Source organism: Bos indicus x Bos taurus, chromosome X, assembly GCF_003369695.1.
Source record: "Bos indicus x Bos taurus breed Angus x Brahman F1 hybrid chromosome X, Bos_hybrid_MaternalHap_v2.0, whole genome shotgun sequence".
NCBI classification, from domain to species: domain Eukaryota; kingdom Metazoa; phylum Chordata; class Mammalia; order Artiodactyla; family Bovidae; genus Bos; species Bos indicus x Bos taurus.
The window spans coordinates 31,796,162-31,822,193 of record NC_040105.1 but is presented as its reverse complement, the minus strand read 5'-3'; the positions used below and the strand labels follow the sequence as shown (position 1 = coordinate 31,822,193).

Here is a 26,032-nt window from a genome sequence, read left to right as displayed (position 1 = left end):
CTTACTAACAAATTGAGGTTAAGGGCATTATTTGAAAGCTACAAATGATAAATAAATGATACATACTATATTGAATTATACATTTTAAGGATAAAATAGATTAATAAATTGTCTTTTATTTAGTATCACATTAAGAATGATTGCTGAATTCTCCCAAATGCATGTGTTCTTTGTGCTGGACAAATGGAAAATGTGTTGCTTTAGTTTGTTTTTATTTCTAGCCTTGTGTATCTTCCAGAATAAAGGAAAATACATTAACAAAAGTATGACTGGTTATTGTTCGGAAGGCAAAATAAAATCCATGTTTTCTTACACTGTCTTTACAGAAAAAAATGCAAGATGTTTCCATGAAATTTCGATTGTTCCAGAAGCCAGCCAATTTTGAGCAGCGTCTACAGGAAAGTAAGATGATTTTAGATGAAGTGAAGATGCACTTGCCCGCACTGGAAACAAAGAGTGTTGAACAGGAAGTAGTACAGTCACAGTTAAATCATTGTGTGGTATGTATTGCTGATGGCAAATATGCAGCTACCCCTTGACTTCCTTATTGGAATGAGGAGAACAGTATTTGGTATAAGAACAAAAATTTGCACAAGTGAATTGAGAGACAAGAACTATTATTGAAATAGTAGCTGCTTAATGTCCCTTCTGCAAATGTCTTCTTTGAGTCTATAATTTTCCAAGGACTATGCAGAATATCATCTTTGTTTAATTCTTATAGAACTTTGAAAATATTTTAAAATGGAAATCCTGAAAAAGAATATACTGGTCTGGAAACAGCAACAGTGAAAGTATCTGCAATAGTAAAAACGATTCTAGAAATGAGTGCCAAGGAAGCAAAGCAATCCACACAAGTCATCTTTAATTCTCAGGTGAAGGTTGCTCAGTCATGTCGGACTCGGGCTTCTCTGTCCATGGAATTCTCTAGGCAAGAATACTAGAGTGAGTAGCCTTTCCCTTCTCCAGGGGATCTTCCCAACCCAGGGATCAAACCCAGGTCTCCTGCATTGCAGGCAGATTCTTTACCATCTGAGCCACTGGGGAAGCCCAAGAAAACTGGAGTGGGTAGCCTATCCTTTCTCCAGGGTATCTTCCTGACCCAGGGATCAAACTGGGGTTTCCTGCATTGCAGGTGAATTCTTTACCAGCTGAACTGCCAGGGAAGCCCTTAATTCTCAGGGCCACAGGTTCAATGAGAGAATTTAAAGACAAACATCAAGTGCAAAGCAAAAGCAAGATTCCAAGCCAGGCATGCTTACTCCAAATCCTAGTATCTTTCCATTTAAAGTCAGGCCTGGATATGCAATGAAATTCTGCCAGACAACAAAGACAGAATAAATAGGTATGGAAGATATAATTATCCTGTAGTGTAAATCTTCACTAAAAGGATTTCGAGTAGTGTTCTTTGTTGCAGTTATTGAAAATTCACCAAGCCAGATGACTTCTCTGATAACATGGAGCTGAATTATGAAGTCATCTACTAGAGTAATACAAGTATTAATATAAATCTGTGTGTACTATGGAATGTCAAGGTAGAAATCCACATAGAAAACACAGAGTGCTATTAACATTAAAGGGAAAAAGTTTGTCTATTGAGCACTTTGTGCTTAAAGTATTGTTTCTGCTTCTGTTCCATAACATAAATGAAAAAGAAACCCTTAGGTTCATTATCATCATATCATTATGAATGGGAAAATATTCTTTGTAAACAAAAATTGTATTTGTGAAAAATTATGGAATAAATTTTATTCAGCAATATTGCTTAGTAAGGAAAGCTGCATTTTGCTGCTGCTGCTGCTAAGTCGCTTCAGTCGTGTCCGACTCTGTGCGACCCCAGAGATGGCAGCCCACCTGGCTCTCCCATCCCTGGGATTCTCCAGGCAAGAACACTGGAGTGAGTTGCCATTTCCTTCTCCAATGCATGAAAGTGGCATCATTATTATAAATATTCTTACCCCCAAGAGAAATTTTGAATATAGTTATATATATTAGAGGAATGGCAACCCACTCCAGTGTTCTTGCCTGGAGAATTCCAGGGACAGAGGAGCCTGGTGGGCTGCCGTTTGTGGGGTCGCACAGAATCAGACACGACTGAGGCGACTTAGCAGCAGCAGCAGCATATATATTAGATAAGTAACATTGGGAATACATGGGAGTACATGTTATCTTATATTTTTTCAAAAAATTGAAAGCAAAATGACCTAAGTACATAATCATCATGGCTAAATATATTCACAGAGGGCAAGCTGTTCATTCTTCTAGGAACAAGTCTCTAATGGTACTTCATAAATCTTTTCTGTTAGTCATTATGAACTGGAAAAAAAAAAAGCAAAACGCTACCTATAGCCAGGTATTACTATGCCCCAACTCAGCTCAGTACAGAGGAAACAGATTAAAGTGTTTCCTCAATCTGTTTCTCAGGTGATCCAAACAAGTCACCTTAATTTCTCAGGTGAAAGTTGCTCAGTTGTGTCTGACTCTTTTGTGACTCCATGGACTTTAGCCCACCAAGATCCTCTGTCCATGAAATTCTTTAGGCAAGAATACTGGAGTGGGTAGCCTTTCCCTTCTCGAGGGGATCTTCCCAACCCATGGATCAAACCCAGGTCTCCCACACTGCAGGTGGATTCTTTACCATCTGAACCACCAGGAAAGCCTAAGAAAACTGAAGTGGGTAGCCTTCCCCTTCTCCAGGGAATCTTCCCAACCTAGGTATCGAACCCAGGTCTCCTGCATTGCAGGTGGATTCTTTATCATCTGTTTCTGCTTCTGGTTTAAATGTTAGGACCAATTCAGGTCATCCTTCCATAAGGATATATTTTCTTTACAACATTTGTATTTTTCATTATTAAGATGCTCAGTTCAGTTCAGTCGCTCAGTCGTGTCCGACTCTTTGCGACCCCATGAATCGCAGCACGCCAGGCCTCCCTGTCCATCACCAACTCCCAGAGTTCACTCAAACTCATGTCCATCGAGTTGGTAATGCCATCCAGCCATCTCATCCTCTGTTTTCCCCTTCTCCTCCTGCCCCCAATCCCTCCCAGCATCAGAGTCTTTTCCAATGAGTCAACTCTTTGCATGAGGTGGCCAAAGTACTGGAGTTTCAGCTTTAGCATCATTCCTTCCAAGGAAATCCCAGGGCTGATCTCCTTCAGAATGGACTGGTTGGATCTCCTTGCAGTCCAAGGGACTCTCAAGAGTCTTCTCCAACACCACAATCATGGCCTTTGCTTTCAAGATTTTTGTTCTGTTAAAGTCTTAAAAACATGAACACAAACACATGTAAAAACTTATTTCCCTTTCTTAATGATAAATATTCTCTCTATTGAATGAAGTGATGAAATTGGCTATCAGTTCTGTGGCTCAGCTGCTAAAGAATCCACCTACAATGCAGGAAACCTGGGTTGGGAAGATCCCCTGGAGAAAGGAAAGGCTACCCACTCCAGTATTCTGGCCTAGAAAATTTCATGGAATATGTAGTCCATGGGTTTGCAAAGAGTCGGACATGACTGAGCGACTTTCATTTTCATAAAAGTAAATCATTAACATTTAAAGTTTTTTTTTTTTTTTAACATTTAAAATAGTCATTTGGAAATATCTCGGATTCCAGAATTTAGGAATTGAATCCCAGTGTGACAGTTAATGATTTAAATGTTTATAAATACCCAGATATATTTATATTTTCTAAAAGAAGTAAATTAATTAAAAAAAATGAAAAGCTCAGAAAGAACTCGCAAGTATTAATAAAGGAATATTAACAACTTCAAGTGATCACCAAAGGGAGAATTAAGGTGAAAATAGTTATGTATGTAGCCTTAATGAATAGGATAATTGCTCAGCGTTCACAAAATGCTTTGTTTTCATTGATTTTAAACTGAAAAGGAAAAAAAGCAAACTTAATTTCTATTCCAACTCCCAAATAACAGTACTTGTAATACCTACTAGCAACTTTATTTCTCAGGGCCAATAAGTATTTGTTGTTCAGACTCACCATTGAACAACTTAATGTGACAATATATAATGTAAACTATTACATATGCCTGTATACATATACATGTGTACACATATGCATGCGTACATACACACATACATTCAAACATACGTATCTTTCCAAGTAAAGTAACTACAAGAGAAAGCTATGACACTTGTTTAATGAGGATTTGTTACAGCAGGATACTGTTGTGAACCAATATATGTGTTCTTTAGAGCTGTGATGTACTTATGAGTTTTAGGTAATACTTTATATTAGTCTACATTTAATTGATCAGCTCCATTAAGAAAATAAATTTATATCATTTTATTAACATTTAAGATTATATTCCCTCCTTTTATGTGATTTAATATGTGTTAGAATTACAATCTGGCAATTCAGACATTTTAACCCAACTATAACGTAGCACTGTGAGAATAGTGTCTAGCTTGGCCACCACTGATTCTCTAGTGACTCAAATACTGTCTAGTATAAATAGGCATTCAATAAACACCTGGGGAATGAGTAAATGAATTTTTCCCAAGTCACAGCTAGAATTATATAATTACAAAATTTAAAATAGAAGTCATATAGCTTTTAAAAATGAACTTTGTAAACATGGGATGAAGAATTAAATATATGCATGATGTACCCTTACTTTGGTAAGAATAACTGCACAATATGCATGCCTGTGTATGTACATGTAATTACAACTAGAAGAATTAAATCAATAAGAAATTTCAAAAGCTAAATATTGACCACAGCTGCAAAATGCTACTTTGTTAAAACTGAAACCATAAAATAGCAATTCAGGTGATCTCTACTCAAATTTTTTTTTTAATGATAGTATGAATCAGACACTATTGCTTATTCTATTTTGTTTTATGTTTTAACTTAGAACTTGTATAAAAGTCTGAGTGAAGTGAAGTCTGAAGTGGAAATGGTGATTAAAACTGGACGTCAAATTGTACAGAAGAAGCAGACGGAAAACCCTAAAGAGCTTGATGAAAGAGTAACGGCTTTGAAACTGCATTATAATGAGCTGGGAGCAAAGGTGTGTGCTGAAATCATGAATACTGGCTACTTCCCAGTTTTCTTATATATTGTAAAGCAAGAGTCAGTAATTATGTGCGATTGATATGTTAGAAAGTCTAAATCATTTACTTCCTACAGATAGATACATGTATACATGGATACAGATATATATACATACAGACAGACATATATACATACATAGAGATACATTCCCATGTGTGATTCTTATTTAGAAACAATAATTAGTGAGTCTCTACATTGCAGACCATATTAAAAAATACATAAAACTCAGAGACATTTTTATTGGTCCATCAGATAGTTCTGAAAGAGTTCCATTGTTCTAAACCTGTCCCTTCTTTTCATTGTATATATTTACTTGTGATGACTGAAAGGCTGGTAATTTTACAAACTAAGATGCCTACTTATTTTTAGGTATAATGGAATTGATACATTCTACATAGAAACAGCTTTACTGAGACCAATTTGGAGAAAAGAGTCTATTAATATTTTTACAGCTCAGGTTTCCAATTTTATTTAATATAACAACATCAATGAGAAAATTGTCACTTCATCTTAGACACAAATGTAAATGCTTGCCCACATTTGAGGACTAGCCATGCAGAGGCAGAATTGTAATACTGCACCCTGAAAGTAGATTGAAGGTTATGACCTAAAGCTACGAATTGCAAATTACTTATCACTGAGAGAAAGTGAATTTTAGATTCAAATGAAAATCTGAAAATAATGATTCTTATTAGTTGGCAGTCTGAAACCATAAACACTGGGCACTTCCCACTTTCCTTATATATTGTAAAGCAAGAGTCAGTAATTATGTACAATTGATATCTTAAAAAGTCTAAATTATTTATTTTAAAAACCTTCTAATTTATATTTCACATATTTTGAAAGAGTCTGCTTTTTCAAGTATAAATTATTGCCTGGGCCTTTTCTTTGCCTTGAAGAATTTGCACAAGGTCTTTGCAAGAGTAAATTTAATATGCTGCTGCTGCTAAGTCGCTTCAGTCATGTCTGACTCTGTGTGACCCCATAGACGGCAGCCCAGCTGGCTCCCCCGTCCCTGGGATTCTCTAGGCAAGAACACTGGAGTGGGTTGCCATTTCCTTCTCCAATGCATGAAAGTGAAAAGTCAAAGTGAAGTCACTCAGTCGTGTCCGACTCTAGCGACCCCATGGACTGCAGCCTACCAGGCTCCTCCATCCATGGGATTTTCCAGGCAAGAGTACTGAAGTGGGGTGCCATTGCCTTCTCCAAAATTTAACATAAATAATGTAGAATAAATCACTTAGAATTTAGAACAGTAAAAATGACATTAGAAGACTATTAGTGCCCTGAGTTGATTATTATTAAGGAGTGAATGGTTCTTCTGAGGATATAAAGACCTATTTATTCCTGAAAATACATGTTTGAAAGTGTATGTTTATCTACCCATTTGGCACTAAGTAATATCATTAAAGCAAAATGAATGATTACTAAGAAATCATACTTAGTTTTAAAAACATGACAGAACACTGAAAAAAATGTAGGGCAGGCATTTATTTTTGAAATAAAGATTTAGAAACATTAGTGGTAAAGGGAATATGTATACATATCATATTACAGAAAATGGCAAAGTCACATATTCCCTTCCTGAGAAAAAAATGTCCATATTTAAATCTTCTAAGTACCTTCAGCAGTGATGGTTTTCTTTTATGAAAACAAAGGAAATGGGATATCTTAATCTATTATCCTTTTGTATAAATATACAAGCCATTCTATTTTAATTATATTCAGATTTTATATCATTTTTACTTGCCTTAGTTCAGTCTATATATGTTAATTTTTGTATTAATCAGCTTAGGCTACCATGACAAAATACCATAGAGTAGGTGGCTTAAACAAGAATATTTTGTTTCTCACAGTTCTGGAGGCTAAGAAGTTCAAGATCAAGGTGTCAGTCTAGTAAGGACCCTCACCCTGGCTTGCAGAAAGCCACTTTCTTACTGTATTCTTACACAATGGAGAGGGAGGGAGAGTATGAGGGATGGAGGGGAGGAAAGAAGAGGATGAGAGGGATGGAAAGAGTGGGAGGGATAACTTTTCCTTCCTCTGCTAGTAGGGCCATAATCCAGTCTGATTAGGGTCACATCCTTATGACTTCATTTAACCTTAATTACTGTCTAAACAGCCTGTATTCAGATACAGGTCACATGCGGGCTTAGGTTTCAACTTATCGATTTGCAGGAATTTCAGTTCCATCCATGATCCTTTTCTTAAAACAGTTTCATTAGTTTGATTAATATTACCAACTTAGCTTAATTGTTCATTGACTAAAAATCAAAGAGTTTCTTATCTAAATCTATTTCGTTTCATCAAGAGATATTACAACTAGCAATATAGATATAATAATACTTACAGTTCCTTAAATGGCCCTTGTATACTTTAAATTATATGACAATATACATAAATAGCAATACTCATTGCAACTTCAAATGCTCATACTCAAAGTCTCAATATTCATGTCAGCCTCAGGTACATGTTTAAGTGTTCATGAAACAGTGATGGCTGAAAGTTTCTACTGCAGGTGGCACTATTTTAAATGTATCATTTCTCCAGCAAAATAAGAAAAAGTGTAAAACTCAATTTTCCTTAAGATGGCAGTATCTCCTGTTTTATTAAAACATATTTAGCTGGATATAAACAAAATCAAATAAATAAAAATCAATAAGGCATGAGCTCTGGGAAGATAGAATTTCTTTGAAATACTGAATCTAGAATTCTTTTCTATCAATAATGCATAGAAAAAATAACTATGCATAGAAACACACCATGAAGGTGTATATTTTTTCCTGCTACACACAAATAAAATCCTTACACTCAAAATGGCAAATGCTTTCACTTCTCTGAAGGGAAGAATAGTAGGAAAGATCTGTAAAACAAACATTGAATTTGCAGCTTCAACAAATGTGTGCACACCTCTGTTAAAGAAGCAAATTTTGTTGAATATTTGTATTTGTCTCAAAATTTCAGGGTATTTATTTTCATTGCAACATTTAATTAAAAAAATCTTCACTGTGCTATTTCTTCATGCTTATGGCTGCATTATTGGTTGTAAAAAATATATACATATATGTATATGTGTATATATATATGGGGGGGTGGTTCCCTGGTGGCTCAGTAGTAGAGAATCCATCTCTAAGCAGGAAATGTGGGTTCGACCTCGATCTCTGAGTCAGAAAGATCCCCTGGAGAAGGAAATGGCAATGCACTCCAGTATTCTTGCCTGGGAAATCCCATGGACAGAGGAGCCTGGTGGGCTACAGTCCATGGGGTACCAAAAGAGTCAGACATGACTTAGAGACTAAACAACAGCAACAAAATATATATGTGTGTATATCTTCTCAGAGCTCATATATCATGGATTTTTATTTATTCTATTTTTGTTTACACACCCACATATATATCAAGAGATAATAGATTCTGGGCTTTTTATTAAAGCCAACCAACCCATTCCTAAGATGTAGGAACATCAGAAGAGTGGTGGAGAAACACAAATTTGTTCATTCTCTGTGTAAGAACATGGAAGAATTTGACTTTGAGAGTCTTAGTTTTAAACACTGAGAACTGAAACACAGGATTAAATCATGATTTTCTCTATTAATGAGGGTAAAACTGTGTTATGGTGCTAACTTTTTTACTCCCTTTAAATGATAAATTAATGTTTAAGGAGAAAGTGACCTATTGTGTTGTTTTTGTGCTAAAGTGAGACACTTCAATGATGCAATGACAATAAAATCAACTGTTCTAAATATTTTACAAATATTTTTGCCTCTGAGACAAATAGTATTTTTTGCCCATTTTGATTACTTAACAGCAAGGGCGAGCCTCATTTGTATATCAGTTCAGTTCAGTTCAGTTCAGTCGCTCAGTCATGTCTGACTCTTTGCGACCCCATGAATCGCAGCACGCCAGGCCTCCCTGTCCATCACCAACTCCCGGAGTTCACTCAGACTCACATCCATTGAGTCAGTGATGCCATCCAGCCATCTCATTCTCTGTTGTACCCTTCTCCTCCTGCCTCCAATCCCTCCCAGCATCAGAGTCTTTTCCAGTGAGTCAACTCTTTGCATGAGGTGGCCAAAGTATTGGAGTTTCAGCTTTAGCATCAGTCCCTCCAAAGAACACCCATATAGAGGATTGTAAATGTTGCCCATCTCTTTGACAGATGATTGAACGTTTTCTAAAAGAAACATGCCATGTCTTCAGTTTGACTTATATCCTTTTATTTATTTAAAAACTGTGGCCATAAATTAATTTTATTTATATTAGAGAAAATAATAGTAGCTTTTCCTTCTCCCTGATACAGGATGCTATCTTTTGGATAAAGGATCTCATCTTTCATAGACTGTGTTTATTCACTATTAATATTCAGAATACATAATATTTCTAAAATATGATTTTTTTCAAGTAAGAAGAAGGTTATTTTAAAATGACAAAAATATGAAAGTTCCAATTAAGTAGCCATAATTAAACTTGAGTTGAAAAAGTAAACCAACTTTACAATATTGTATTGGTTTTGCCATATATCAACAAAAAAAAAAAAAAAAAAAAGAAAAGAAAAAGTAAACCAAATTACATTTTATGGTCATTCTTTTCAGGTAACAGAAAGAAAGCAACAGTTGGAGAAATGCTTGAAATTGTCCCGTAAGATGCGAAAGGAAATGAATGCCTTGACAGAATGGCTGGCAGCTACAGATTTGGAACTGACAAAGAGATCAGCAGTTGAAGGAATGCCTAGTAATTTGGATTCTGAAGTTGCCTGGGGAAAGGTAAAACCCATATCACTGAAGGTTATTTTTAACATATATGAGGACATAGTGTAATTTGATTTTTTAAGGAGCTGTTAATGTACAACAATAATAGAACTGTAAATATTATCATGCTTCATTTTCCCTTTCCTCAAAAATTCATCAGTAGTTGAACTGTATATTTCAGAATCACACTAAAGCCAGTGGGAACCTTCAGCAAGATTTTCTCCAATGGTTATTTAGAATTAGGTAGGTTCTGAATAAGTCCTTAAAATATATATACATCATTAGTCAGAAAGTCAGTTCAAAGATGTGACTCTGTGTTCCCTAGCTTGGTTAAGAGAGACTATTCAGATGGACCCCACAACCATGAGGAAGGCAAAGATGCAGAGACTTCAGACAGTTAGGCTGGACAAACTTGCAAGATGAGCAAGTTATTGATGTCACAATCATAAAAAATCTCATGGGGTCTTTATGGCCCCTGTCATTTCCACCACCAAACAGCCCTGCTGCTGCTGCTGCTGCTAAGTCGCTTCAGTGGTGTCCAACTCTGTGCGACCCCATGGACGGCAGCCCACTAGGCTCCCCCGTCCCTGGGATTCTCCAGGAAAAAACACTGGAGTGGGTTGCCATTTCCTTCTCCAATGCATGAAAGTAAAAAGTGAAAGTGAAGTTGCTCAGTCATGTCCGACTCCTAGCGACCCCATGGACTACAGCCCACCAGGCTCCTCCGTCCATGGGATTTTCCAGGCAAGAGACTGGAGTTGGGTGCCATTGCCTTCTCCCCAAACAGCCCTGGGTTTCTCTTAATCCTCAGCTTGTGGATTCTTAGTGTTTCTCTGACAGCCAGTCAGACATCATTGTTCTCTACAATTCAAGGTCAAAGCACCAATAGCTTAATTTTTTTTTCAGTTGACATATTACTGGATTACTTGAAAGTATGTTGATATAAACTAAATAGTTGATATTAATAGTGTGTTTTCACCTTAAACTTTGCCAAGCCACTGGTCACTTAGAAAAAAATCAATCATAGCACAACCCGCTTCCTCAATTTTTTTTAAATTAACAAACCCATGCCTGCATTAACTATATGTTTAAGATATCTGTGCTTTATTTTTAATGCAAGATTTATATCTGGATTAACCAAATTTGGGAACTTTAATTGCATTATGTAAAAACTTAGTCCTACAGTGAGACCAAAACTGAAAACTGATTTTCTTCATGTAGATTTGGATGACATGCAGTTGTAAAGATTTATTAACTACACTTTATTTTCAAATAAACAGTAGAGAATGAATTTCTTTTTTCTTCCTGTTCAGAATAGATTTGTTAGAGATAAGATATTGACTTACAGTTACTAGTTCAGGATCATATATATTGTGAAATCATTAGAGTAGTGAGTGTACAGAGCATACAGATTAAAAGTTACATTGGCCTTACTTTTCTTTTTCTCCTATCACAAAAACAAACATTATATTTCTATTTATTGGGAATCAATAACATTCATGTATTTAAGTGCAGGCTAGGTGGCTGTAAGAAATAAGCCAGAATTCCACTTGGTAGATCTGAGTCACATGATCGTATCTAGCCTTCAAGGAGGGTTGCAAAAGATGTCTCCGTCTGGCTGAGTAGTCAGTGTCCTGATGAAATGATGAGTAGGTAATGTTCTAAAATGAAGACACAGAGGAAGCATTCTGGAGGACAGATTTATTTATTTATTTATTTTTTTAATTTTTTTTGGAGGACAGATTTAAATAAATCAATTCTGACTATCCCATTACTGGCTACAATTGTTTAGCATATCAGTTGAACACAAAAATCTAACCATAGAAAAATATTTATGTAATTAAATAGAAGTTTATATCTCTGATGATCATTATGTTTGGAAAAATATAAGCTTCAGCAAAGTTTAATCTACATGATTTACTGACTTTAACCACTAAGAGATTTCTTTTATTCCTCATTTAATTTCAGTAGTCAAAAGTTCAAAGCCAGTTAAATAATTCTGCCAGATTAAAGCCTTTTAATATCCACAGTGTTAGCTAAAGATTAAAATGGTTAAATATAATTCCCTAGAAAAATAATTGGTCCTTTGATAGTTTAAATCCTTCAGCATTTTCGATAGTTCATATTTACCATTTTGCATACATTGCCCATTAGTTTTTCTTAACACAGTCTTAGGATACCAAGAGTTACCTGTGAGAATCACACACACATACACGTACATAAATGCTGAGTATTAAATAACACAAAACAATTGATGTCTAGTCACTGATGTAACGAGTCATGATTTTCACATGTATTTCAGGGACAAATGTTTATAATAGTCAACATTAAGAACAACAATTATAACTTTACTCAGTTATCCTTCTCTCCTTTGGCTGCACTTTATTCCTAAAATTTAATGACAGTCACGTGACAGAATGTTTCATTCTGTTTTGCCAGTGGTTCTCAGTGTTGGTTGCACACTGAAATCATCTGAGAACCTTAAAAGCCTATCAGTGTTGAGGGCCCACCCCCAGAAATTCTGATTTAATTGGACTGTGAGGTCAGTGTCTCTAAATCTCTAATATTCAGCACAGTTTGAGACCTATTAGCTAATGCAATACAAGCAGTCTTAGGAAATCTATGTTCAGTTCAGCCAACCATGTCCTGTATTTTTTTTTCCTCAAACAATCACCTTTCACAGTTTAAAGAGATCTGGCCTCTGGTCCTAGATTATCTGGATAATTGCCTCAACTTATCATTCCTCTTCGCTGTAAAAGCATGAGAACTATTACTTATTTCTAAAGTCTGTTGCACTTCATTCCCATGAAAAATTGCATATCTTTTTTTTAAAGAGAGCACAGTAATTTATCTGTGAAGTGAAATAACACTAGCAGATCATTAACTTGGTACAATGAATGCATCAAGCAGCTGTTACTTAGAAAATAGAACATCTGTTAAATGCCACTGAAGTCACTATTCACTGTCATTATAGTTATAGCTATAATTTCTGTTCTACATATTCTGCCTTCATGAAATTCTTTTTCATAGACAATACATTATTAATAAAAAGTCAATGCACATTACTATAAAAGCCACTCCTTACTGTTTTATAGTCTTAAAATTTATCATTATATTATTCCATAACATTAGCCTAATAATAAAATGTGTTCTAATCCTCAAACCATGACAGTAGTGTTGGGGCCTAAAAAACAACTAATATCATATTTTATCACATTTAAGACATATGAGATCAAGTGATACACTTGATTTAATTATAGATGTTGTGGATCAAAGAAACACAACTCCCTTAAATGTGAATATAGATTGCAAGTTTTATCTCATTTCAGAAACTTTAATATGTACAAATGCACATGTTAGAATTGTGGTAATGTGATAATTTGTTCACTTTCTTCCCATGAATATATTTTGTAGCTAAAGGTAAAAACTCTCTCTCATATCTGATGACCAGAAATGGTATAATATTGATGCAGACTGACTGAAGGCAGAATTCAATGGGGAGGGTAACCTTTTAAAATACCTTTTATTGGTTAGTCAACCCTTCTTATATGGAGAACTTGCACAAGAGATAAAAGAAGATCAAATAAACAAGAATTTTGCAACATCCTAGTAAAGGAAGGAAGACATATGGAAATGGTGTTGTGACAATTTAAATCTACATTGAGTTCTACTGTTATCTGACATTTTTTTCCTGTATCATAAAACCTAAGAACACCAGTGGATAGTTCACATTTAGCTGCTGTTAAAACTCCTGAAACAAGACTTATGACCATGGCATCAGTTCAGTTCATTTCAGTAGCTCAGTCATGTCTGACTCTTTGTGATCCCATGGACTGCAGCACGCCAGGCTTCTCTGTCCATCACCAACTCCCAGAGCTTGCTCAAACTCATGTCCATCGAGTTGGTGATGCCATCCAACCGTCTCATCCTCTGTCATCCCCTTCTCCTCCCGCCTTCAGTCTTTCCCAGCAAGGGTCTTTTCCAATGAGTCAGTTCTTCGCATCAGGTAGCCAGAGTATTGGAGCTTCAGCTTCAACATCAGTCCTTCCAATGAATATTCAGGACTGATTTCCTTTAGGATTGACTGGTTGGATCTCCTTGCAGTCCAAGGGACTCTCAAGAGTCTTTTCCAACACCCTGTTCAAAAGCATCAATTTTTCAGTACTCAGATTTCTTTCTACCGTGTCATAAGTCAAAATAAAACTGAGTGTTCATAATTGTGCTTTTAATTCAGCTTTAAAATTGATCCTAGAAGTTGTCACATTACTGTAAGATTGAAAAAACTAAAAGAGCTGAGTTTCAATTTATTCAGTTTAATCATTGAATTTGAACTTGCCCGTTCAAAATGGTAGACCTTCCAAAACCCTCCCCAACCCTCACCTCATAAGGCAACAGAAGGGAACATGTATGCTGAGGATTTAATGCATTTTAAGAGGAAGAAATACATTTTCAATTTGATTTATCCATCTCATCAACCCCATAAGTCTACCTTTCTTAAAGAGTACCAGGTGAGGGTGTAATGAGAATGACCAACACAGTAGCTATAGTTGAATTTAGTAATTCAGTTCTCAATACATCTGCAAGTATGGACGTTCTTCTGTTGTAGGAAGCTTTTAATGTATGGGAAAATGGTTCCTTGACATCATAAAATATATGTTTTTAGTTTCCAGTTAGTGCCCCATATTCCCCTTTTCCTCTTCCTTGCAAAGAGTCAGACATGACTGGGCAACTGAACTGAACTGATTCCCCTTTTGGTGGCATTTCATTCCAACCTTCATACTTTCTTATCATTTTATACAGTCTTTAGTCAGTCTAAACCATCCAGCCCTTTATGGTAAACTCTGATTTCAAGCATTACCTCTCCCTTGAAGCCATTTACACTTATTCCAGCCATGAATTATCCCAGCCATGAATTATCCTTTCCTCCAAATTATGTTCTTTCTAATATGATAGCAAAATGATTGCATTCCAACTTTTCTCTACAGCTACACTTTAGATAACATTAGAGCAGAGTATACAAAGATTGCCTCCTTCCTTATCTCTGGCAGTGAAAGTCACAGTGTAGAGTGAGTGTTAAGCATCTGATGTTCATTGACTCATCAAAGTTGAAGTCCACATCACAGAGCAAGTTCAGTAAATTTCTTAAAATCTAAAATTTATTGTTTGTAAGCCATGCCATTAATTCAAAATGCTTTTGTGGGGAAATTTTTTTTAAAAATTCAGTAAACAAGCACAATATATTTCCTAACCCAAAATAGTATTTATACAAGTGATTCAATACTAGTTTGTTCTTGAATATTACATGTAAATGTTCAGCTTTAGGTCTTTTTACAAAAGGAGTGTATTTTTCTCCTGAGTCACTTTTAGCCATAAGCAGTTTTAAACTACTACAATGATCACTGCTTTTTTTTCAAGTTCATATTCATGATGGTGCTAACTTCAGCATACTTGAGTTTGTTAACATTGAAAACCCTGAAATGAAATCAAACATTAGTCCACATGTCTTGTTTTCTTATGCTCATTAACTGAATGAAATATCACTGGGCATTAAACATTTTCTCTTGAGAAGTAGCTGGAGAATTTGGGTAGATTTTAATGCATAATAGTTGTTTGGGACCCCTTAACTGTTTGCACCATTATTCCTTAAATTCAAAACTTCTCTGATGTCTTCTGAGATTTGGGAATTTCCATCGCCTTTCATCACTTTGGCTGATCTGGGAAGGGACAGATGTCTGTGTACATAACTTTTTATACCAAAGCTTAAACTTAGTGTCATCTTTCTGAAGCTATTTTTAGGAATAATTAGTGATCCAAATATAAATTAGGATTTAACTTTGTGAAGTGTTACCTTTACAAATAAATGAACTCTAGTGACAGGGCAGTAGTTTGGAATGCAGGAAGTAGGAAATGATCATTTGCATATATTTTCATGTTTTTTTATATTCAAATATAAGTTTTATAAGGGTAAGGACTTTGTTTCCATCCTTTTACTCACAGTACCTAGAACAATGACCACCACATATAGTTGTAAAGATTGTGTACTAACAAAGGGTACAGGCAAAAGGAGTAAGAGGACTGAAATCTAGTCCGTGACACTCACAAGTCAAAATCCAGAATGACTTTTTCTCCCCCAAAACAGCATTTCTCATAATTTCATAAAAAATGCTGAGTAAAATCCCCTATGTCCCTGCTGAAACAGTGATGCATTTAACAGGCGCTCCGTAGCATTTAGGATTAATACGTGAAGGAATTCATTTTATGAACTGCTGTGCTCACTCATATACAACAGATGACACCTACATTACAAATAATCCTCTGCATGGTAGCTGATAAGTTCATTGAGCATTAATTACCTTAAGTTCAAATATTTTTGCATTGAAAAAGGAAAATACAAATAGAAAAGCCTATCTTAGAATTGAAGAAACAGCGATTGTCTTTTGTATAGAAATTAGTTTATACCCTCTTTTAGCCTCATTTATCCCCTTCCTTATTTGGTATTTGTGTGTGTGTGTATGTATTTGTAGATTTATATATATTTCAAGTAGACTAGGACCTGATAATATGGAGGAAAGGCAACCGTAAGAATTATTTTGGTGTATTACAAATATAGAAAAGGCATTTTGAGAACATCTAGAACTAAGGATATATGCTCTTAGGGACCACCTTTCTCTCATTTACTTGAACCACTTTTCTTACTCTCTGTGCATATATTTCATGTTCCTCTATGCAAAAGGTCTCCCTCCAGTTCTTGTCATTGCTGTTTCCCAGTAAGAATTTGTCTTACTGTGGCTTTGACTTGCTATGGTAAAGACATCAGCTTCATTCTAAATGATTTCTCAGCTGAGGTGTTACCCTAATATCTGTATCTCTTAGTTAAACTTCTTGAGAGAATATCTGTTTGGCTCAAACTTACCCACCAGGGAATGTCAACAACTGTATGTGGGTAGGGGAGAGATGGGGGAGTGGGTGGGGAGGGGCGAGAGTAGAGGCAGGGAAATGCAGGAGGGTCATGTGGTTCACCGTGACATGTCACAAAAAAGGACTGTAGACAGAGCTGACAGTAAATGTTTGTACTAGGATCAATTTCCCATCAACTCTCTACGTAATTTCCAATACTGAATGTGCTTGTTTGGGGGTTTGAAAATAAGTCTTAGAAAGTGTTGGTGCTCTCTTAAGGGATTTTAATAGTATCTCTTTACTTCTAACTGAAATTAAGCACTTTTTTGTTATGTGTGTGAGCAACAAACCCTAGTGATATCAGTAATTCCTGTGAATTTGCCACCAGTCACAGATAAATTAATGAAAGATAATTTTATATGACATTCTAGTCATTCAATATAATTCAGAACACCAGTTGTGCTCATCACTACTTTGAAATTATCCTAAATGTCTGTTGCTAGATCATTATAGTTACACATGTTAGGAAAGAAAACATTTATTGCCACCTCATAAATTTAAAAAATATATTTTCTATATTTTATTATAGTATAATTATTTTTATTTAAAATCTAGTGTATCTAATTTTATGCTTTTAAAAACATTATTATGAGAAGGGATATTTAAGTTTTGCCAGATGTCAAACAGGTTTGTGGCACTAAAAATCTACAAATTCCTGCTATAGCAATTCAAGATAGCAAAAATTGCTGAATTTTCTAAAAGCAGTTGCTTATTGGTGGATGGGTTTTCCAAGATCTACATTTATCCAATACATATACAAATTAAGTAAATATAAATATGTTTAGATTGATAATATATATGCTTATTAAGTGTATATAATCATAAATAAGTATGGCATCAATCATGTTTATGTGTAAATACATATCCATATATACTCTGTAGAGAACTGCAATATATAGGATATGATTTTCATCATTCCCAAAGATATGGTTGAAAGTTTAAACCCTTGAAAAATCTTACCATAGTAACTAGATGCATAGTCATTTCAAAAGCATTAAATCTTAAGGCTACAATATATTATGTGAGGCTCAAATGCTGTTCTTTTTACAGGCTACTCAGAAAGAGACTGAGAAACAGAAGGTTCACCTAAAGAGCATTACAGAGCTAGGAGAGGCCTTGAAAACGGTTTTGGGCAAGAAGGAGACCTTGGTCGAAGATAAACTGAGTCTTTTGAATAGTAACTGGATAGCCGTCACTTCTCGAGCAGAAGAGTGGCTAAACCTTTTGTTGGTAAGAGGATGAAAGATTTTCAACCCTTCTCCGTCATGAGAGAGACATTATAGAAACTTTCAATAATAGTCTTTATGTTCACAAAATCCTCAAGTCCATGTAAATGTTGATTCTTTTTCAATATCTACATTATATTTTTCCATACTTATATTCTGTATGGAGATTGAACATAAAAGTAATTTGTATGCTACTACATTTTTGTATTTTAGAATTGTGCAAAGTAGGACAAATACTTAAAAATACTGTCTGCCTAATAACTATGTCATGGTTTGTCTCTGTAAAATTAAGGAATACCAGAAACACATGGAAACCTTTGACCAGAATGTGGATCATATCACAAAGTGGATCATTCAAGCTGATGCACTTCTGGATGAATCTGAGAAAAAGAAACCACAGCAAAAAGAAGACATGCTAAAGGTAGCAAATAAACTTTTATGATGAGTAATGTTCACACTACACAACAGTTATATTAATCATCTTTGTCCTAAAAGATGCCAGGGACTTCTTATTAAAAGTGAAAAATATCTTCCTTTCTTCCTTTCCTTCTCCTTCCTTCCTTCCCTTTCTCCTTTCTCCCTTAATTCCTTCTTTCCTTCCCTCCCTACTTCTTTAATTTGAATGAGAGTTCATGACTTAGAAGAGCTCTGTGATCTGGACATCTGTCCATATTGATCTGTCAGCTAATTACACACAACTTAAACCTGATAAGAAAAGAATTCTTGGATTCATTTTGGTGTTATATGGCAAATCATGCCAATTTTAGTATTAGTTCTATATGCCTGTGCCTAACACAAAGATTAGTTTCATTGCATCATTCACATCCCATCTGAATAAACACCAGACGTCCAATCTGTATACATTTTGCCTATACAAAGTCTAAATCTTAGTAACAATACTGAGCTTATGTAAAACTGAACTTTTCATTCTTAACTACATGTAAAGTAGACATGGCTTTGTGTTCTCTCTTTTTGTGTCAAAACCAATTATTAGGACATCCTAAGCTGTCTTTCTTAGTGGCAACTTAGCCTTTACTTAAAAAAAAAAAAAAGGTTCCTGTAAGAAGAATGAGAGTTATAATATGCAAATATATCATATTAATGGTATATTATATTTATTTGATGACATCTTTTCCAATTAAATAGGAAGAATTACATTTGAACAAATCTCATAAATTAAACAATGCCTTCCTCTGTTTTGTTGAAATTTTTAATAATTTTATTTGATTAGTGGGTTACTATTTAAAGAATCCTCAAACACTGTAGCTTCTGTCTATACAATTGATTTGTTCATTTTTTTATGAAATCAATATATTCTACAGATTGCAATTCATTTGTAATGAAAAACTATAAATGTATTGCAGGCTGTGTCCCAAACATACTTGCTCTATTGTCTGTACCTTCTTTTGTTCTTCCTTCTCCCTGGATGTGTAGGTAAGGGATGTCACCTTACAGAGAAATTCCTTCAGGGTCTTTGGAAAAATAGGAACTGAGTTATTTCACTCATAGCCTCTCCAACCCCCTCTGTCAGGCTCAGCTTTCCTCAGTCACTCTGTCTGTGACACAGAATCCCTATCTGTTAGAAAATCCATTTTTTTTCTGTGACAATCGATACGATAAAGCAAAAGGGAATTCATAAGTCCTCAGAAGGAATAGAAAATTGTTCTTCAGCTCCCTTTCTTCCTGAGCATGTGTTAAAGTTGTTCCACAGCTTTGAAATTGAGGAAAGGTACAACTAAATATAAGACACAACAATTGTTGCTGGCAACATAGAAAAATCAGGAAAACATCCCTTGTCCTTCTTCAGACTAAGGAAATGCTTTAAATAAACTTAGATCAAACTGAAGCAAGGACAGTGACCTATTTTCCTGAGCTCACACACATTTTCACTTTACTCCTGTTTATGGAAGTTGGCTTTTTCCTCCCTTGGTTTTCTCTGCATGTGTTCTTTTTCCTTCTCTGTCTCTCTGCCCTCTCTCTAGTTCTCTCTCTCCCCTCCCCACTCTCTTTTGCTTTCTTGCTCTTTCGGTCTCTTTCAACCTCCACTGAATTACTAACTTCAAGCCCTGTCTCTTGCTCATGGAATATAGCGCTTAAAGGCTGAACTGAATGACATACGCCCAAAGGTGGACTCCACGCGTGACCAAGCAGCAAACTTGATGGCAAACCGCGGCGACCACTGCAGGAAAGTAATAGAGCCCCAAATCTCAGAGCTCAACCATCGATTTGCAGCCATTTCTCACAGAATTAAGACTGGAAAGGTAGGAAGATCTGCTCCAAGGTGGAAACTAGTGATAAATGGTCTCTTGCGAAGGTTGCGCAGTACTCTGAAGGGGGCAGGCCACCCCCACAGCAAAGTTTGCAAAAGAAAAATGAAGGCCAAAATGTATTTAAAGAAATTTTACCACTGAATCTCATGGGAGATCAATCTGTCTCCCTTTCTTCCTCCCTAGCCCCTGTGTCCCTCTCTCTCTGTCGTTTTGTTTTTCTTGGCACAGCCCTTCTAGAACTGGTTTCCGTATGTACTGCTTTATATATGTACTTTCAGGGCTAACTTACAGTACAGTAACGAATAGCATGCTGCAGGCCAACAACAACAAAAAGCACAAAAGACATACATCTAAAGAAAGCGCTACTGACATATTTTGCCAAATATAATATTGCTTGTGTACAATATGGAAGAAATAGCCAAAATGAGGCCTTGTATGTCTCTGCATGATCTAGGGTTGTTGTACATCTTTACTGGTTGCGCACATGTGTGTATACGTGTGTATTTTAACTTGCTCTTGCTAGTTGCCGATTCTTACTGTGATAAAATCCATTAGATTATAATGACATGCAAGCCATGAAGACAGATAATTGCAAAGCTTATATATCCTCATTTTTGTAATTTTATATGTCTATTTATACTTACTCTATTTAATGAAGAACCAGGGTATATGGAACTTTTGCATGAGAACCCTTTATATTTGTATAACATATAATGAGGGCAAAAATATTATAGGTAGCTTGCAAAACTATATAAACTCAGTATTCTTGAATTCCAGCTCTTTGGGGGAGTGTCAAAATGTAAGGCATTATCTCCCAAATTTATAAAATGTGGTTTGACACATTTTTCACTATATATGATATGCTTTCAAATACAAAAATGTATGTAAATGAAACACATGTGCTTATATATACAGATAATTGTTAGAAATAATCTTAAATGAGAATAACATTATTGCAGCATTTGTGAGTAAATGTGATGTGATGTCAGGTAAGTTTTGATTCCTGAAAGTTAGAATATGTTTGAAAAATAGTTTTAATAATTATAGACACTCAGTAATAGCATGATTTACATCTTCTAAGGCATTACATGTTTCACTGTTATATATAATAGCACATATAAAGGAATTCCTAAAATATATGGAAATATGATATAAAACTTAAATACTTTATTGCATGTGAAACATAATTACTCTTGAAAAGTCTCCTACCCAAAGCAAAAAGGTATTCACTTACCTTAATTCATTTCTTTTTATTTGTGATAGTTAACTTAATTAGTTCTGCTCATTTATATATTATTTTAAGTAGTGGTTCTCACCTGAAAAACACCTTACAGGCTCTAAAATTTTATTTTCAGTTCATAGTTTTTTTTTTTTTTGGTAAGAATTTACTCTGCAGTTTAAATAAACAGTTATTACTTCTGGAGATATCATTAGATGAGTAATAGTTAAACAACCAACAGTTATTTCATTCATCTGAGAGATTACTGCTAATGCTTTGTTACTAAGTTTTGTATTCTTCCCATCATACTTTTTAATAAATCACTGAGCTAGAGAATATTTAAGGGCAGACAGGGTATTATTTTCTTGATTTTTTTTCAGCAGTTAGATTGAGATAAATTATGTCACAAGATTGTGACTTGTAGGTATTGAATAATAAGTAGAAGTCAGCCTGTGCCATACAAACTGACATAGCATGACCAACAGAAGTTTCTGAATTGTTCTACTTTCTGTAAGAATGTGTCAGTATACTTCCAGATATCATGTGTCAGGTGAGTCACTTGATGTGTCTCTTTTATTACTCATACTGAAGAAAAGCATATGAGATTTTAAATCAATATTTTCAACTATATATTAATTGATGACAGCCATTTTTACCTTTCAAAGTACTCCTTTTACACTAAATTGATAGAGATGACTGGATGCAACAGTGACCCCATTTGGGGTCTTTGAAGAGATAATTAAGCTTTGTCATCATGATGAACCAAAAAATATGTCATTAGAACATATGTGATATTTTTCTTATTCATTGTATCATCTAATGGTATTGAGTGTCCATTGTGCTTGTAAGTATGGGAATATACAAGAATGTTAAAGATACTTGCTTAAAAATACATGTCTACAAACACAAGTTTAACTACTTATTGCAGTCATATCATATGCTTAATACTAGTACATCTTCATGGAGATTTTCAGTTAATAATGAGGTGGTCTCATCAATCACATAGTGTAATAGGAAGAACAGTGGACATAGGAGATGGATGGACTTCTGAACTTTGTCAGCATTAGGCAGAACATGCGATCTCTCTGTAATTCCATTTCAGTGTTTATAAGATATGGGGGTTGAACTAGATAAGTAGTTTTTTAAAGGAAAACTATCCCCCCCAAAAGGAATTATTATATAGAACTGAGTATATAAAATGGATAACAGTAGAATTACTGGATGGTGGAATCTCTGATCTTTTATCTTTCTTCTTCCTATGATGAGGTTCAGGGGTATAAGTTATGTGCTTAGAACACAATATAAAATTTCTGGGTTGGATTAGTTAAATTTAAGACTGATTAGTTGTAATAGTCCCTGATAATTCTAAACTTTGTTGGTGCAGTGAGACATGTAATGACTTGTATGTGCAGTGCTGGATTTCTTGGGAATAGCATTTGATCTCAAAGTCCAGTTCCTATTAGAGTAGGGCTTCTGGAAGGTAAGACTTGTGTGGAGAATGACTTTCTTAAGGTTGAGTATATGTGTAGTTTTCCCTTAGTAGAAAAACTTGGGAGAAATTTTACCATGATAAAATAAGCAGAAATCAACTGGGAGTGAATATGGAGAGAACTCAGTTTAAGAACTAATTTCAGGATCCTTTTTAAAGGTCAACTAGAAAGGGCAATTGAGTAAAGCAGAAATTTACTGTGAGAACTCATTGATAATGTCTGGATTCACTATTTGGTGAAGACTTTGTGTCCTGTGAGGACTGTCCATGTCAAGAAATTCCAAAGTCTAGAAAGCAATGTATATTGGGTTCCTCGGTTTAGATTGGCTGAGAACTTGTCCATCAGCTGCAGTTCTCAGCAGCAGTAATTTTAATTATATCAGTGAGAAACATTGTGGTGAGAAGAAAAGTTCTTAACTCCAAGCCAGAATACTTGGAGCGTGATCTTGGATTTGATCCTTTACCTCACAGAACCTCATTTCTATCCAGAAAAGTAGTAAGGTTATGCCTATATTATCTTAAGCTCAAGACTGTGGTGAGGATCAAATGATCTAAGATATATAAAAGTATATATTGAAAAAAATCTTAAAATCATTATAAATTATATAAAGTGGTCAAAATAATTCATATAAATAATAATTTCCATCATTATCTATATTAGACTTAATGGCTGAATTTTGAGAGTTGAAATAAAAATTGATGAGAAAAAGAAATGGAGGAAAATGGAGGAATAACTGATACCTCTTTCTGGTCTCTGCTGGAATGGGTAGAGGCCAAGAACCTGTGCCTTTGCGATTTCCATTGCAAAGGCCAGCCTTACAGATTATCAAAGGAACCAATTTAAGAACTGGAAAGTTCTAATTGTCCTAAATAGGGTCCATAAAGTAAATGAAATGCTATCTCTTCTCATTTCATTTAGGTTAATCAGTAGTATCTTGTGGCTTGAGAATGCTTAATCTCTCCTAGTATGTATGAAATCAATTTGAGAAGATGGCAGTTTTGATGGGGAGGGTCAGAGTTATAAAAAATCAATCAGCCATAATGTCAGAACCCTGGCTAAAGATAGGAGAAAGACACCATGACTTAACTCTTTTTGATTTAAACCCTCAGAACATGGTAGCATAGTGTGCTGGTGGTTGTGGGGAATCCTATCAGCAAAAGAAAGTGGCAGGAGAAAAAAGCTTGGAATGGGTAACAGGAAGGCACAAGTAAACAGACTCCTTTAGTCTTGTTGCACTTGGAAGCTCTATCTGTCTTCATCATCTGAGAAACGGAGTTGGAGAGGACAGTCAACAATTTGAGAAATAAGATATTTGAGGTAGATCTTAAAAAAAATTAATAAAGGAGGGGTTAGAAAAAGGGACGAATATGAATGAGTTCTTACCAATCATGCACTTTCAGGTCATGAATTTTGCTACTGTGGTACCTAAATGGTTAAGTAAGATGTGATGGATTCAAGGAGCTTACTGTTTAATGGTGGAGTTAGATATATTCATGGATACTGGGCTGACAAAGAGTGTATGCTGAGTGGATTTAGCAGCCACTCCAGCAACCTAGAAGAGGTAACAATTGTGATAAATCTATGACAAAACCTCAGGAGCATATAGTATGTTCAGTGGAGAGTAAGTTCGGTTTACTTATGGAATAGAGCATGGAGTACGAAACTTGGCGTGGATGATAAGACTGGAAAGGATGATGAGACATAGTTTGGGCAGAGGTCATGACAACCAGACTAATGATGTATGCTTAATTCAGTATGCATTGAGGAATTCTTGATTTTTGTTTGTTTTTCATGCACTATTGAAAGATTACCCCTGCAGGAGTTGTGAAGAAAATTCAACCGAATAATGACAGGAAGTAGGGAAACCAATTAGGGATCCATCACAGTAGTCTACATGAGAAACAGTGAGAAACTGAAATAAAGAGGTATTTGGGGAATGGAAAGGAAATGACCGTCTATAGAAGTGACTTTCTAAACTTTGTGTACCTGAAGACTAAGATTTAGTAGGCCTTTAGTGAGGGCTGATCATTTTCATGGCCAACAGGTTTTCAGATGTTATTGATGCTAATAATCTAAGAACCATACTCTGAGAACCACTGGTCTAGAAGCTAGGCTGAGAACTAGCCTAGAGGTAAATCACTATATGAAGGCCAAGAAGATGAGGAAATGAAAACTGAGTCAGGAGTGAATACTAACTAAGTGTGAAAGGCTGTCTCTGAGACAGAATAAAATTTACATCAAGATATATTTGTCACATTGTAATACTTAGTTTTAAAAGCATATTGAATAAACAGATTTTAGCTATGTCCTACTAATATAGCAATTGCATTACTTGGTAAGAAACTATTATGAAACTTATACACATGATTTCCATAGATTGTGATTTCTTCTAGAGATTTAGAAATATTTCACATTTCTGTGGAGCTAAAATGTTACATATTGACTGTGTAATTGGTACTAAACAAAAGAAAGGTGAACTTGTTTTCTTATGTCTTCATTCTTTATTAAAATAGATTTACGTGCCATTAAATTCAGTTCAGTCACTCAGTCATGTCCAACTCTCTGCGACCCCATGGACTACAGCACGCCAGGCTTCCCTGTCCATCACCAACTCCTGGAGCTTACTCAAACTCATGTCCATAGAGTCGGTGATGCCATCCAACCATCTCATCCTCTGTTGTCCCCTTCTCCTCCTGCCTTTAATCTTTCCCAGCATCAGGGTCTTTTCCAATGAGTCATTACGTATTATGTGTCATTAGGTATTATATACAATATGTTCCTTAATTTCCACATGGGTCTTAAAATTGCTTTTGAAATCCATGTAGCAGTGTGTGTGTGTGTAATTACAACATGAGATTTGAATGATCTTCTATCACATATGCAAATACTCATAATATTATTGCTGTAATATTATAAAGTGTCAAGATTTTGATCTCCAATCAGTCCAATCCAATCAGTGTTAGCAGGTGCAAAAGTAATCATTCTTTGCATCAGAGACTTTTGTATATGTATATGTGTTTATTAATATACATGGCTATAAGAGAGCCAGTGAGT

The 26,032-nt window shown here is 35.2% G+C and overlaps 1 protein-coding gene across 9 annotated transcripts in view; it reads left to right on the top strand.

The window, feature by feature from the left end:
- The window catches only part of DMD (dystrophin), a 2,656,945-nt gene that overhangs the window by 1,285,797 nt on the left and 1,345,116 nt on the right, over nt 1–26,032 (top strand). For all 9 annotated transcript variants that reach the window (XM_027533579.1, XM_027533577.1, XM_027533571.1 and 6 more), the window contains 6 exons: nt 327–500; nt 4,869–5,024; nt 9,661–9,831; nt 17,824–18,003; nt 18,292–18,420; nt 20,090–20,260. In XM_027533579.1, coding sequence (XP_027389380.1) covers nt 327–500; nt 4,869–5,024; nt 9,661–9,831; nt 17,824–18,003; nt 18,292–18,420; nt 20,090–20,260 — 981 coding nt within the window. The remainder of the gene's footprint in view (nt 1–326; nt 501–4,868; nt 5,025–9,660; nt 9,832–17,823; nt 18,004–18,291; nt 18,421–20,089; nt 20,261–26,032) is intronic.